The sequence below is a fragment of the Astyanax mexicanus genome, chromosome 12 (assembly GCF_023375975.1).
Source record: "Astyanax mexicanus isolate ESR-SI-001 chromosome 12, AstMex3_surface, whole genome shotgun sequence".
NCBI classification, from domain to species: Eukaryota; Metazoa; Chordata; class Actinopteri; order Characiformes; family Acestrorhamphidae; genus Astyanax; species Astyanax mexicanus.
Genome location: NC_064419.1, coordinates 48636485 through 48651690, shown reverse-complemented (window position 1 = coordinate 48651690; position 15206 = coordinate 48636485). Strand labels below are relative to the sequence as shown.

The window sequence follows — 15206 nt, the reverse complement described above, 5'->3', positions numbered from 1 at the left end:
CAAGATGCACGAAATGAATATTTATATTTGAAACTTTATGAATATGAACTTGTTTTCTTTGCATTATTTGAGGTCTGAAAGCTCTGTATATTTTTTGTTATTTCAGTCATTTCTCATTTTCTGTAAATAAATGCTCTAAATGAGAATATTTTTATTTGGAATTTGGGAGAAATGTTGTCTGTAGTTTATAGAATAAAACAACAAGAAACTGATTCAGAAACTGAAGTGCTCTCTTCCTTTTTTCCAGAGCTGTATATTATAAACAGGGGCTGTTTTTTATGTATTATTTTTTAATTGTATATTTATATTCTTTGTAATTTATTTAAGTTAAATAATAGTTGTCCATTTTTATTGTTTGACAGGAGACGATTGAACTTTATTCTTGTTATACTTACATATAATGACCTTTTAAAATGTATTAAATTCTTCAGTTTTATAGCATAACATTTTTATTATAAATACAGCAGTTGGTCACAGTGTAAATCCTCGGATAGAAGGACAGATCTATCTCTGGTTCTTTTTCTTCTTTATCAACTATAAACGTTTGTCAGGATAGTTTATCATCTTCATGGCATCTGGACTGATGATCTCAAAGAAACAGAGATTTTTCAGACCAGGCTTTTTTAGAAGAAATCACAGTTCTGCTCAAATTCGACCCGATAATCCATATAAAACCATTTCTGTACCAAAAAACAGACAAAACACACAAACACAAGCGATCAGATGATGCTCAGCTTTAATGAAAGATCTGAATGAGCTGCTGTTTGCTTTTATTTGCACTTGTGTGTAAAAAACAGAAGCAAATTACATATAAAAAGCAGTGAGGAAGAGGAAGGTTATCTGTACAGGACGTTGATGGAATGGGGTTCATCAGTAGGGTTTTCAGGGGTTATCTGTAAACGACTTTGACGCAGTACGTCTCCTCGTTTTTGTCCTCCAGATCGTTGATGAAGATGAGGATCTCCTCTGTTCCGGGACTTTGGCTGGGAGCGAATCGCAGCCCGATGCTGTAGCTCTCGCCTCCTTTAATCTGCAGACAAAGGTAAGTATTAAATATATTAATTATTAATAAATAAATCAATAGATAAATAAACTTAAATAAAATTAGGGATGTCAACGTTAAAGCATTAAAGCACAAAGACTTATTTGGATATTTGTACAGGCTATATTCTTGTATTTACATTTAACAATATGCGATTAATGGAAGTTGATCACAGAATATGGTCCTGATTTCTAGGATTAAGTTTTTTAGTTGATTGACATCACTAAAATAAATTAATACATATATAATAGTTTACACTCAAAAGGTTAAATAAAAAAAAAACTTTATATAATCACAATTGACAAAAGCAATAAGCATAATGAATATGCAATATCAAATTAAGATACAAGGAAGTAAGGTCAAATGTTAATAAATAAGTTTAAGAAAGCAAAAATAAGGAAAGTTAAATAATAAAGAAATTAAGTAAAAAAAAATCTTACTGAATAAAATGATAAATAATAGTTGTGATAATAGATGTGAATTGTAAAAAAAATATATATAAATATATTTATATATATTAAAATAAGAAGACTGAAGAAGGTCAGAAATTAAAAGCTTGCACCAGAGTTTCACCAGCAAGTTGAGTTTTAATGCATTATGATTTTAAGGTATTTTAATGTGCTTTGCACTTAAAGCCACTAAAAGTAGGATTTAATAGATGAGAATATGTTTAAATGTATAATGAGCTGATGTACAGTGATTGAGTATGGGTGTTGTCTTGCCCCTTATCTGGTGTGGTTACACATTTTGAATGAAATTTTGTATCGACCACTTTTTAGTCTTTTAGTTTTTATGACTACCGTATTTTTCACTTTATAAGGTGCATGTAAAATCTTTTAATTTTCCCAAAAATCATCCTTATATATGAAATTTACCACTGAAGTACATCACTATACAGGAATTTCAGTTTACAGAGTTTCTCCAACACAGAGACTGGAGAAGTATTAGCATTAGCTGCTAACCTCAGTGCTAGCTCTTTTGCCTGGTCAGAGGTGAGTATATCGGACTGTAGTCTGTGTGTTTACTGTGTTAAAACAAGCGACGTGTGAAAAACCGCTAGCTAATATCACCCTAACTTACCAGAACACTCAGCTTTCCTCGGTGTAGTACTATTGAACGGCATTTACTAGCGCTAAGCACTGCTAACTGCTGTTGCTGCTGCTGATTACTGTAAATTAACGGTAAATAAGCGCTTTATCTACCCAAATAAACTATTTTCAGGAGATAAATCTGTGTAGATTAACATCCAGTTTACTGTATGTATGAAAATAGACCAGAAATTAGCTTTATAATACAGTACGTTTATAGTCTATAAAATAATAATAATTTAAAGAAACAAAGCTCATTCCTCTGTATAAAACGGCTTCAACTCTGGGATGTTGGTGGGTTTTCTCACATTAACTGCTCACTTCAGCTCCTTTCACAACATTTACATTTATTCTTTATTCTTCTTGAACCATTTTAGTAGAACGGCTTGTGCACTTGGTCCAGTGCGCCTTATAATGCAGCCTTGTAATCAGGAGCTGCTCTATTAAACATTCCCAGAATGAATCACAAAAAGACTGGTGAAGCAAAAATATGGAACGCTTTACCAATTAATATTCATCAGGCATTTACTAGTTATAAAAAAACAGCTAAAAACCTTATTGTTTATCTTAGCTTTCTACTAGTTCTGTTCTGCTTATAGCTTCATTTTTTTTTCTATTTAAATGCTTTTGTTCTTATTTAGGGCTGAAACGATTACTAGAGTAATTCAAGTTAATTGATATAAAAAATCGATTGATTAATTTTCTGTGCCTCGAGTAATTGTTTAATTAATTGTAAAATGCAGAGCACGAAATTTAGCGGGGACTTTTAATGTGAAACAGCGCTTAGCGTTACTTCACCCACAAACAGGAAGCAGGAAGTGGAGGAGGCGGAGTTTTTTTTTTTTATAGCAGAGAGCAGGTAAATTTAACTTATAACAAATCAATGAGATTAACATTAATGTACCTTAATCAGTAAACTCAGCGCTGTGAAGTTAAATATAAATAAATACATGTTAAAGTTAGCTGAGCCATGAACTTACTGTATTGTCATTTAGCTAAGATGCACAATATAAAGTCAATGTTTATGCCTTTTATTATTAATTAATTCACTATATTTAATACTTATAAGAAATCCTAAGTTTAAATAATTTAACTTAATTTATTAAATAATTAATTATTAAATTATTACCTGTGGTATTTGTCTATTTTGTGTGTTTTTCTTTTATTTCTATTTGTGTTTGCAGTGTGGAAATATATGTTGTAAATCTAAAAATTAAACCAATTGGTCATTCATTATTTTATGTTTAATCCGATTACTCGATTTCTAAAATAATCAATAGCTGCAGACCTATTCTTATTTTATTAATAATGTCTTATTTTCTACTATTTTCTGAAATTGTTACTTTTTAATTGTTTTATTTGTTTTAAATATTACTTTTACATTTTGCTGATTTGATTAATTTTATCGTGAAGCACTTTGAGCTGCATTTTTATGTATAAAAGGTGCTTATAGTCTGTAAAATACGGTATATTTATAGAAACAAAGATTCTTCATGCTACTTCCTACTGCGTAATTGCACAGGTCCACTATCTTTACAGTTCTTTTATAGTGGGGTTTTTTTGGTTTATGTATTTATCTGGAGGCAGATGGCTTTTAGAATATTGAAAACATTGATTTTATCCCTTTAGAAACAGAAGCGCACAGAGCGGTAGTTTACTGTAAGCCGGAGCCGAGTCACAGCAGTACATAAAAGTCGGGAGAAGATTCCCCCTCGCTCCCTCAGCCTCGCTCTGTATTATCTCTAATGGCCGGCTGAGACATATGGCCCCGTGCTGTGGATTTATACAGTAATCTCCTCAAAAGCTCACAGATATCGATCCCTCTTTTGTTTTCTGGCTGGGAAACTAGTTTCAGATGACACGTTCTTTCTTACAGGGGGGAAAAAACAGCACATCTCTACACATTTTTAAGAAATATAGCTGCTATATATTTCAGAGGAGAGAAGATAATTGAGGCGGTGTCGACTGGTGGGAAAACACAACAGGCTCTTTCCTTTCTTTACGACGTTCAGCAGTTTTATTTGGCGTGCAGGCATCGTTAATATTTGGTGTCGAGGAGCCGCTGGCCTCGTGTTTCTCGCGTTTCCTGGCGTTTCTCGCGTTTAGAGGCCGAGATACGGCGCGAAAGCTGTCGGACGAGACTCACAAGCGCCTGAGCAAATCAGCGAACGCAGTCAATGATGAAATTAACATTCCCCCATTCGCACATATCGCTTTCTTTCAGGGAAAAATTAATACCGGGGAATAATGGTTTTGGGTCTGGCTAGCGTTGTGTGACGGCGGTGTAATGGGCGAGCGTGCTGCATGTTACTGTTTCTGCTGCAATTACTGTTGTTGCTGCAGTTTATCAACAGTTGCTGATTAAAGTGTAAAGGCCTGCAGGTACAGTACTGCTTTCTGCTCATTTCTGCATAAATACGACCTAAAAAATCAGATTTTTTTTTTTACACAAGTAGATAAGGGGAGAACGCCTGTAGTTACCGTATTTTTTGTACTATGAAGCACATTTAAATATCTCAAAAAACAACAGTGCAACATACGGTATGAATTCTGGCTATGCTAACTGATATGGTATAATTTTAACAGTTTCTCCAACAAACAAATATAGACATATATTTACATAGACGCCGCAGAGTCTGTGTATATATATATATATATATATATATATATATATATATATATATATATATATATATATATATATATATATATATATATATATATATATATGTATGTCTATGTATCAGTACAGTAATGGCGGCACTCAGAGCTGATGCTAGGATTATGAGATGTACCCAGTCTGAAGGGTGCTTGTGGACAAATTGTAAAAATGTCTGGATCTCTGAACGCTGTGGGAGAACGGAGGTGTGCTATTAATTAAAAGTAAGAACTTTTACTACTTGTTTTTACTTGTTTTACTACAACAAAAGTCCATTTTACACCAGAGTTCTCCTTTAAAGTGTGCCTTTATAGTACGAAAAATATCCTTAAATTATTTAGACATTCAGCATGCAAAAATAAGGAAAATTGAATAAATAATAAGTCTTAATACCATTTAATTAGCTAAACTAAAATTAAGATATGAATTGTCTGAAAAAAAACAATGCGTAGAGAATGAAATTCTGTATCGACCACTTTTTATAGTCACTAATTTCTTTTTTTTTTTTTTTATTACTATCGTATTTTTCGCACTATAAGGCGCACTTAAAATCTTTACATTTTCTCAATCATCCTTATGTATGTCCTTAAAGTAGATACGCAGTTACCGTATTTTTTGGACTATAAGGCGCACTTAAAATCCACAGTGCGACATATGGTATGAATTCTGGCTATGCTAACTGATATTAAAGCAATTTATTACATTTTGATAATTTCTCTAGAACAGGGATATTTGCATTTTTATAATATTTAGTTTATTGACTTTTTCGTTTTTATCTTTAAAAAAAAAGGGTTAGATCATATTGTTGGTAGTTTTTTGGCTTTAGTTTAAATGGTTATTTTCCAGTTTCATTCTGTTACAATCAAAATTTATGATTATTTTTCATTCTTTGAAAGAGCAAATAATTTTTTGTCTTGGCCTGGCGGAGTAATACTTTGACTTATCTGACTTTTATTTTGCTTAATGTGTCATAATCCAGGGAACCTTATGGTCTGAAAAATATGATACACAAATTAGATAAAATAAGATATTATACTCCAGTATTAAATGTTTGTGAGGGGTAAAAGTATGTGAACCTTTGCTTTCAGAATCTGGTGTGATTGATTATAGAAATAACGTCTATTTTCATACACAAGGCGCTGGATGTTAATCTACACAGATTTCTCTCCTGAAAACTGTTTATTTGGGTGAGTAAATAAACTTTCATTTATTTACAGCAAGCTTAGATATTAGCTAGCGATTTGTCCCATGTAGCTTGTTCTAATATGGTAAACGGGAAGGGTACAGTCAGATATACTTAGCGGGTAATGCTAATGCTGCTCCAGCAGTGCTAGCCGGGGTTAGCAGCAGGCTACAGGCTCATAATACTCACTTCTGAATGGCGAAAAAGCTAACTAGTGCTTAGCGAGGTAAGCAGCTAATGCTATTATTGCTCCAGGTTTGAGTCTAAACTATAACGCTGTACTTCAGCGGAGTGGCTTTACTGCTCCTTAACTGAGGATTTTGGGGAAAATTGAAGTATTTAAAGGAGAACTTCGGTATAAAAAGTTCTTATCTTTGATGAATAGCACACCTCCGTTCTCCCACAGCGTTCAGAGATGCAGAAACTAACAGTTTATCCAGCAAACACCCTTCAGACTGGGTGATACGAGGCATAATTTACCCTGATAAATCACTTTTTACACCGTTATCCAGCTCAAAGTAGCTCCACACCTCCTTACTAGAATCCGGAGGGCCCTGACATTTAAAACGAGGCATTAATAACTTAAAAAATGCACAAGAAGCTACTTAAAAAACACTGATTACATCTTATAACTCTAACTTCAGCTCCGAGTGCCACCATCACTGTACTGATAATGACACAGACATTATATATATATACATAGACTCCGCATAGGCTCCTTGCGTCGGCCGCTAACGTTACGCTATGCGGAGTCTATATATATATATATATATATATATATATATATATATATATGTCTGTGTATCAGTACAGTAATGGCTAGCTGATGCTAGCGTTATGAGATGTACCCAGTCTGAAGGGTGTTTGGGGACAAACTGTTAAAATTTCTGGATCTCTGAACGCTGTGGAAGAACGGAGGTTGAATTGGTTGAAAAAAAAAAAAATAAATGATGTGTAGAGAATGAAATTCTGTATCGTCCACTTTTTATAGTCACTAATTTCTTTTTTATTACTACTGTATTTTTCGCACTATAAGGTGCACTTAAAATCTTTTAATTTTCTCAGTCATCCTTATGTATGATTTTTACCAGTCAGGAATTAAGGAGCAGTAGTAGCATTAGCTACTTAGCATTAGCTAAGTGTTAGCTCTTTCTCTGTTCGGAGGTGAGTATATATCGGACTGTAGCCTGCTGCTAACCCTGGCTAGCACTGCTGGAGCAGCATTAACATTAGCTGTTAGCTCTTCTTCTTGTTCTGAGGTGAGTATAACGGACTGTAGTCTGTGTGTTAGCCATGTTAAAAGCAAGCTACGTGTGACAAACCGCTAGCTAATATCACCCTACAACAAAAGTTATTTTTACAACAGAGTTCTTCTTTAAAGTGTGCCTCTACAGTGCGAAAAATACAGTAAAATATTCTTAAATTATTTAGACGTTCAGCATGCACAGTGTTGTACGGTCTACAGGCATCCTTACACACAGCCCTGTGTGGAGCAGGTACTGAATTTACTGGCTTGTTTAATTTTCCCCCTCGACTGTTTCATTGTCCTCCTTTCTGAAAACAGCGTTCTGTGTCTCGGGAGAGGAGGAGTGAGGACCACACGCGTTCTTAAATAACCTCCACATAAGCTCCACAGCTTCAGAACAGCAGGCCGGCTCGCAGCGCAGATAGCGATAGCGGCTTTAACTGAAACGAGCTGCAGCAATAAAATGACTTTCACATGTCATATTCCTGCTCTACCCCCCCCCCCACCTCTCATACACTCTCTCCACTCCTTTATAAAAGCATACTTTCAGTCTGGATTGATGGAAAGAGTCCCATATCCTTTTCCATTTTCTTCTTTTTATGAGTTCCTGCAGTTTTATTTGATGCATAAGAGAGCTGGGGGACTTCAGCCTTCAGCACTCAAATATATATATTTATACTCTGCTTTATGTGTAGTTCTCAAAATGTATAGCTTTCAGTGCTGAAGTGTAAACAAATATACATATACAGCTCTGGAAAAAAAAATATTTATAGGTTTATCTTTGAGTAAAATGAACATTGTTGTTTTCTATAAACTACAGACAACATTTCTCCCAAATTCCAAATGAAAATAATCGTTTAGAGCATTTAAAAAAGATGCAGAGCTTTCAGACCTCAAATAATGCAAAAAAAAAAAAAACAAGTTCATATTCATAAAGTTTTAAGAATTCAGAAATAATCAATATTTGGTGGAATAACTCTGTTTTTAATCACAATTTTTTTTCATGCATGTTGGCATCATGTTCTCCTCCACCAGTCTTACACACTGCTTTTGGATAACTTTATGCTGCTTTACTCCTGGTGTAAAAATTCAAGCAGTTCAGTTTGGTGGTTTGATGGTTTGTGATCATCCATCTTCCTCTTGATTATATTCCAGAGGTTTTCAATTTGGTAAAATCAAAGAAACTCATCATTTTTAAGTGCTCTCTTATTTTTTCAGAGCTGTATATACATTTATAAAGTCAAATATGTTTTAATTGCAGTTAATTGAGGTGATTGAGGATTGTGTAACAGATAAGGAATACTGGATGTCAAACAACTTTCTTCTATTAAATACAGATAAAATATAAGTTCTCCTACAGTGGCTTGCAAAAATATTAATATCCCTTGATCTTTTTTTATTTACACTTTTTATCACCATACAACCACAAACTTTAACGTATTTATTAAAATTTTAAGAGAAAGAGAAAATTATGTTCTTTTTCTTCACTCACTCTTTATTTCTCTTAGCTGCTCTCTCTTTTCTCTCTCTAAACTACTCTCACCCTTTCTCACCTGCTCTCTTTTTCACTCACTTTCTCTTGCCCACTCTCCTTGCCACTCTTACTCATTGTATCACTCTCTTTCTTTCACTCACTCTCTCACGCTCTCCCTTTAGTTAGGCTGTTTTATTCAGATCATCCCAAGTCATTAGATAATCACACTCTGATAATGTTTTTATATTCTCTGTTTTACATAAATACAGTTTAAACTAATTATATCTTTCTGCCTCCTCAGAGTTACTGACTGCCCACCTGTCTGACCCACCCTCAGGCTCTCCTGCCCCCCTGTCCGGCCAGACCGATGGAAGTTTCTGGAAGTTGCTCGCTCTCCACTACAGCTTACATCCATGTTTATATATTTAATTCTAACTAGGAAATTCTAACTGCTTCCACTACTTTAACATTGAATAAGTTGTCTTACCCTCCACCATCACATTAGCCTTGATAGAACATGTTTTGTAATTTAAGGTACAGGTGAGTTGTTGTGTTTTTATGGATGCTTTGTTTTCTTCTCCTGTTTATAACTGTGTTCTGTGTTGTTAAACGCTTTGAGTTTGCAGGAAAGCTGTTAATTTATTATGAAAAGAAAGCAGATCTAACCTGAAAGTCTTCCTTATTGAACTGCAGCAGGTCGGGGTGGTCTGAGTACAGTCTGAATCCTTTGCTGAAGGGGTACGGGTTTGTGAAGCTGAACTTCTTATTGCTGCCCCTCCCTCCTCCCACCGGCACCTGGATCTCAAACGCCTGGAGATTCAGCAGGAGAAACACAAAAGACCAGAGTTTATCTTCCTGTTATCAACACACTGTAGTCCTGAATAAACTGTAGATTATTACTGTTTTATAGCTAAGCAATGTACTATTGCCTACTGTTTAAGATTGCGATTTAAAGGCCCTAAATAAACTCAGAGGATACTGTTGGTAAGAGTTTGTTGAGCTGCTCCACTGCTAACATTTTCAATATTAGCAAAAGTTAAATCATCATAAATCTGTTTTAATATCAGACATTTCTGATTTTTGTATTGTGGTCAGAAAATCTTTAGACATTTTGACTTATTTCTAACCTAATTTTACATGTGCTTTACAGACCAAATAAAATTGATTAGTAAAATGATCTAAAGTACATAAAGTCAACATAACGATCCAAGTTTAGAGAATAAAATAAAATCTTTTTTTCCTGTTTCTACTTAGTGTTACAATACATTGGCAGAAGAACGAGGAGAGAAAGAACGAGTGAGAGATAGACAAAGAAAACGAGAAAGACAGAATAAGTGAGCATGAGTGAGACAGACAGAGAAATAACAAGAGAGAGGACAAAATGTGTGAGACAACGAGAGAGAGACAAAGAAAATGAGTGAGCATGAGAGAGACAGAGAACAAGAGACAGAAAGAAACTGAAAACGAGTGAGAGACAGAAATAAAAGAGAGGGGAGAGAAATAGAGAATATGAGAGAGAGAACGAGTGAAAGAAAATAAGAGACAGAAAGAACAAGAGAGAGAGGAGAGAAAGACAAGCAGATTCAACAATGTGAAACAGCAGCATGTACAAAAAAAATATTATATATATGGAGGTAAATCATGAGGAATTATGAGAGATGTATAAATACACGTTCTTTGTTGCTTTCTCTCATTCATTCTGTCTTTCTCTCTTCTCATTCTTTTTTTCTCTCTTTGGTTATTTCTCTCTCGCTCTGTCTTTCTCTGTGTCTCAATCTCTCCATCATATTGGTCAATGTAAAGTGACACTAAGTAGAAACAGGATGTTGAAAGATGTAATTATATTTTCTGAATTTTAATAATTATGTTGACATTTGACTCTTTTGTGCTTTAGATCATTTTACTTTTATTTATCTATTTTATTTGGTCTTTAAGACACGTCAAATGCTCAATTAGTTTAGATATGAAAAAGGTCTGATATTAAAACAGATTCATGAGGATTTAAGTTTTGCTAATATTTAAAATCTTAAAGAGTAATGAGAACAGAGAAGAGAAGAGAATAGAGGGTGTCTCCAAATTTCTGACTGGTACAGTATATAAGTATATTCTTCACTACACTCTAAGAAATATAAGTACAGATTTGTACTTAAAAGAGTACAAAGCTTGTCGCTGGGGCTGTACCTTATATTGAGGCACAAAAAAGTACCTTTCAGTGAAAGTCCTTTTTTGTACCCATGGTTTTTGTGGCAGTAAAGATCATAAAGATTATAAACATTATCATCAACTAAATATGGCTCAAAAACTTGATGATACAAAATTGTCTGGCTTTCAAATAAAAAATGTGCAATTAAAATATATATTGTTTATTAGTACAGTGATGCAGAATACTGAATGTACCTTTTGGCTGCAGGTTAAATGGTACAAATTTGTACTTATTGCTGTTAGAAATGACTTTGTACTTCAGAGGGAACAAATCTGACCCCGTAAAGACCAATATTGTACCTTTGAGGGTACAATTATAAAGAGTGTACCTCTGAGTACAAAAAAGTACTCATATCGTACCTCTATTTTTTAGAGTGTATATGTAGTTTTAAACAGCAGTAAATGGAGGTGAATCATTAAGGGAATTATGGGTAATGTATAAATATACCCGGGAGATGAGCGGCTGCTTGCAGTTGATGCAGAGGAGCCAGGAGGTCACTAACTGCCGGGTGTCCACGTCCACCACGTTCAGATATCTGAAACTGTTCCCCGAGCGCAGAGCTCTCACCCCCAGCCGCAGATCCTGCAGACCCTGAGCTGGAAGAGCAAACACCCCACCTGGATCCACCTGCACACAAAATACAGTATAGAACACATTAATGGATATCGGGGCACATGTTGGTTATGGTTTAAGTGGAGAAAGAAACCGTAACCGTGTATCACAGTGTTTTTATTTCATCTTATTTATTATTGTTTTGCATGACAGGGTTTTCATATAGATTTGTGACTTGCTCTACTGGTAGGAGTATATATAATATTAAACACAAAGACTTTAACAGATTTTACACCCCTAAATCTTGAGTTTTTTTAGTCAAGCGTTACATAAAAAGGTTTCATGTATGATAAGGAACATTTACTACTGAAAATTAGAAATGTAATTATAATAGAAAGTATTAAAAACATATTTACTTAAATCAAAATATAACATCAAAATATAATAAATAAAATCATAAAAATGTGTCTTTTCTGAACTTCATTTTAAAATTAATATTATTCTGAATACAAATCAAACAGTTCATCTCCTCCAAACCTTTAGCTTCTTCTTAATGTTTGTCTAGTTTTTACGTCTTTATTTTTCAACCCTGCAGAATTTGGGTTTGATTCCTGATTGATTGTTACTGATCTGGAATTACTGTATTAAGTTGAGTAAAGAGAAATTAAACAGGCAGCTTTTCTAAGTGTCCTGTAGGAGATTTCAAACCCTCACATTTAAGTTATTTTACAGCAGAAAAAAGGGTTTTGCATCACCTACACCTGTAGCCTGTATACAGAACAAGGCATTTTAAAGGTTGCATTAAGGGTTTGATTACTATTGGTTTCACTTTGTCCCACAAAATTATACAATTAATTAACAAATACAACTTTATTATCAGAAAAAACAGCTGAAGAATGCAAAAAAGGCCTTAATGGTTCCATAAACACTATAAACAAACCTAAAATATTTAATGTTTAACTATTTAAATGAGATATTTCTCAAAAGCTCTATTGCAGAAGTAAGACACAAGTTAAATATCATATTATAATATCTTATTATTGAAGCCATTAGTGGGATTACAGTACTAAAATCAGCCACAATTCCATTTTTTCTAAAGTTAACAAAAAAATCTTCATGCTACAGTATTAATATTTAAAATATTTAAACAGGGCTATAGTTACTGCTCTTGAAGTTTTTTTGCACCTCATATCCAGAGTTTTATGGAGTTTTATCTCTTGTGTTGAATAAATGATTATGTACTCAGGACAAATTCTATTAATCTCACTTCTTTTAATTATTTTAATTATATCTTATTCATATTTTTGTCTTGTAAACTTCTGTATTGAGTCTTGAATGTTTCTGGGAAACACTCTAACTTGCCTGTGTGTCTGAAAGGTGCTATATATTACATAAATACATGTGTGTTGCTTTCTTTCTTTAGTATAGCTGTAGTTTATGGATATGGATGTATTTCTGAATATGTATCTATAGAAATTCAGTGTAGCAGTGATGCACAGTCAGCAGAAGGAGTCTAGATTTAGACTTTTTCTCTATTTTCTATATAAAAATATCACAATAAGTGTAAATATTTGAGTACTGCAGCAGTCTGAATGGCTCTACCCTCACGCAGGAATGCATTACAGTGGCTGTACTGTACACAACGCGCTCCAGCATAAACTCTGAGCTATTAGACACAGCACTTGTGAATTACCTCCTCCAGCTTCCTGTATCTAATTAAGTGGGATCTGCACATAACGACGGGTTTCTGAAGCACAGATGCCCAAAACGCTGCAACACGAGGAGGAATACCAGCTAAACCCCGGCCTGATGAATTCCCCCCGCGCTCTGTTAACAAGAGCTTCTCCTGCAGTACAAAGAACTGCACACAGCAGCCCTTACCCACGAGCCCCGGCACACGACGCATCGCTCCATATGTCTCTCTGATTATATTCAGCTCACGCAAAACCTCACGCGGCTGTTCTGCGTGAGAGAGAAGCCGCTAAAGTGACCAGCTGTCGCTGCAGAACCGCGTTTATCCGAGCCGAACGACGAGATGCTTCACTGTAAAACCGGATACGTTGAATTTACTTAAAAATAAAAGTGCCGATTTAGTATAACACTGCTTTAGTCCGGTGGAGGAGCGGAGCCGAAAAAATTAGAGGATTTCGGCTCTTGCTTCTTATTATTCATACATGCAAACATATTACTTATCGCCTCTTATCGCCAACAGTTAGAAACGTTTTAAAATGAAGACACTCAATTTTTACACTAATAACAGTCTTTGCAATGTCATATGTTACTTTACAACATGTGTAATAATGCCCTGCTAAGTGCAGTTCAGCCATTGATCTAGTCTTAGAGTCTCTCAGAGTAAAACACCAAATCCACCGGAGATCCTATTTGAACCTATAGTTACACATAGAGGTGGGTAGTCCAGGTCCAGAAAGTAAAAATCCACCCCGGGTTGAGTTTTGTTGGTTGAGCTGCAGCAGAGCCGCCCAGGCAGTTGGAACTAACAAAACAAAACTCCGGGGTGGATTTTTATTTTTACTTTTAACTAGTGTAAATAGAACTGTTCTAAACATACAGCTACCTATCTCAATTGTACTTGGCTGGTGGTGTTTTTCCTCCATAGACTAATTCTAACCATTTGTTTCTTAGCTCTGAATTACTGGGTAAAGTATATAAACACTGATGTGTTATTCGCACTAATAACACAGGAATCAACTGCATGCTGTTTCTAGTGCTGTTATTTAGCTCCTATCTGACGAGGTCGCAAGCCGAGGTGGGCGGAGCCATGAATACTAATTCACGGGTTGACGTAGAAAAGTTTGTTACCTTTTTTGTTACAAACAACACTTAAAATGTGGTGGATCTCCAGCACTTAAGTAAACTGCTTTTTGTATTTACTCTGGATATATTTGTCTGATATTAAAGTTGGTATTTCGTTTGTAAAACGAATGATAAAAATACAAAAACAAAAAAAAATCTGTAAAGAGCAAATGCTAAAATGTTACATGCTAATATTACACGTTACACTGTAGGTGGAGGAATGTTAAATTACAAATCTATGAATATAATATAGGAGAGAGATTTTATTTTATTTTATTTTACTGTATGTAAGGTGTCTTAAATTGTCTTGCTAAAGCTTCACTGAGCCAAACCCCAATAATCTAATCTCCACAGACCGGGACTTTTATTCTGTAAATGTGGTGATGGCTGTGAGAGTGTATTCAGAGTGAGATTTCCTCTTTTTTCTCTGTAAATGAAATAAACAGGTGTGTGTGTGAGGTGGTGTACCTGCAGCTCCAGCGGGTGTGAGGTGTAGCACTGGACCTTGCGGATGGTCTGAGTGCCGCGCAGGATCAGAGAGTGCCAGCTGAGAGTACCACACACACACACCACGTCCATCCTCTGCAGGTAATGCACGTACACCTGCCACGTCTGAGCAGGAGACGCCAACCACGGGTCACTGTGTGTACACAAACACAAACACACACACACACACACAACATAAAGTAACATTATGATTAAACATATACATCATGAACATTCTATGTGTAAAATAATAATTATACCACAGTTAGTTCTGACCCTGCAATGTGATTGGCTGAGAGGAGTTCTATGAGTACCGTTATCAGCCGGTAATGCACTGTAACTAACCGAAGCTCTCCATTACTATTACTGTATTGCTCCACCACATACAGGTAACCTAGCAACGATGCAGCGCTTACAAGCCAAACAGCACAGCTACAAACAGACAGAGCAGCAATGGAA

At 35.1% G+C, this 15206-nt stretch overlaps 1 protein-coding gene across 4 annotated transcripts in view; it reads right to left on the bottom strand.

Moving 5' to 3' along the window:
* Positions 1 to 718: 718 nt before the first annotated feature.
* Positions 719 to 15206, bottom strand: part of nphp4 (nephronophthisis 4) — a 313994-nt gene continuing 299506 nt past the window's right edge. For all 4 annotated transcript variants that reach the window (XM_022670986.2, XM_022670983.2, XM_022670984.2 and 1 more), the window contains exons 27-30: positions 14730 to 14901; positions 11343 to 11522; positions 9359 to 9502; positions 719 to 1030 (exon numbers count right to left, since the gene is read on the bottom strand). In XM_022670986.2, coding sequence (XP_022526707.2) covers positions 890 to 1030; positions 9359 to 9502; positions 11343 to 11522; positions 14730 to 14901 — 637 coding nt within the window. In that variant the 3' untranslated portion in view covers positions 719 to 889. The remainder of the gene's footprint in view (positions 1031 to 9358; positions 9503 to 11342; positions 11523 to 14729; positions 14902 to 15206) is intronic.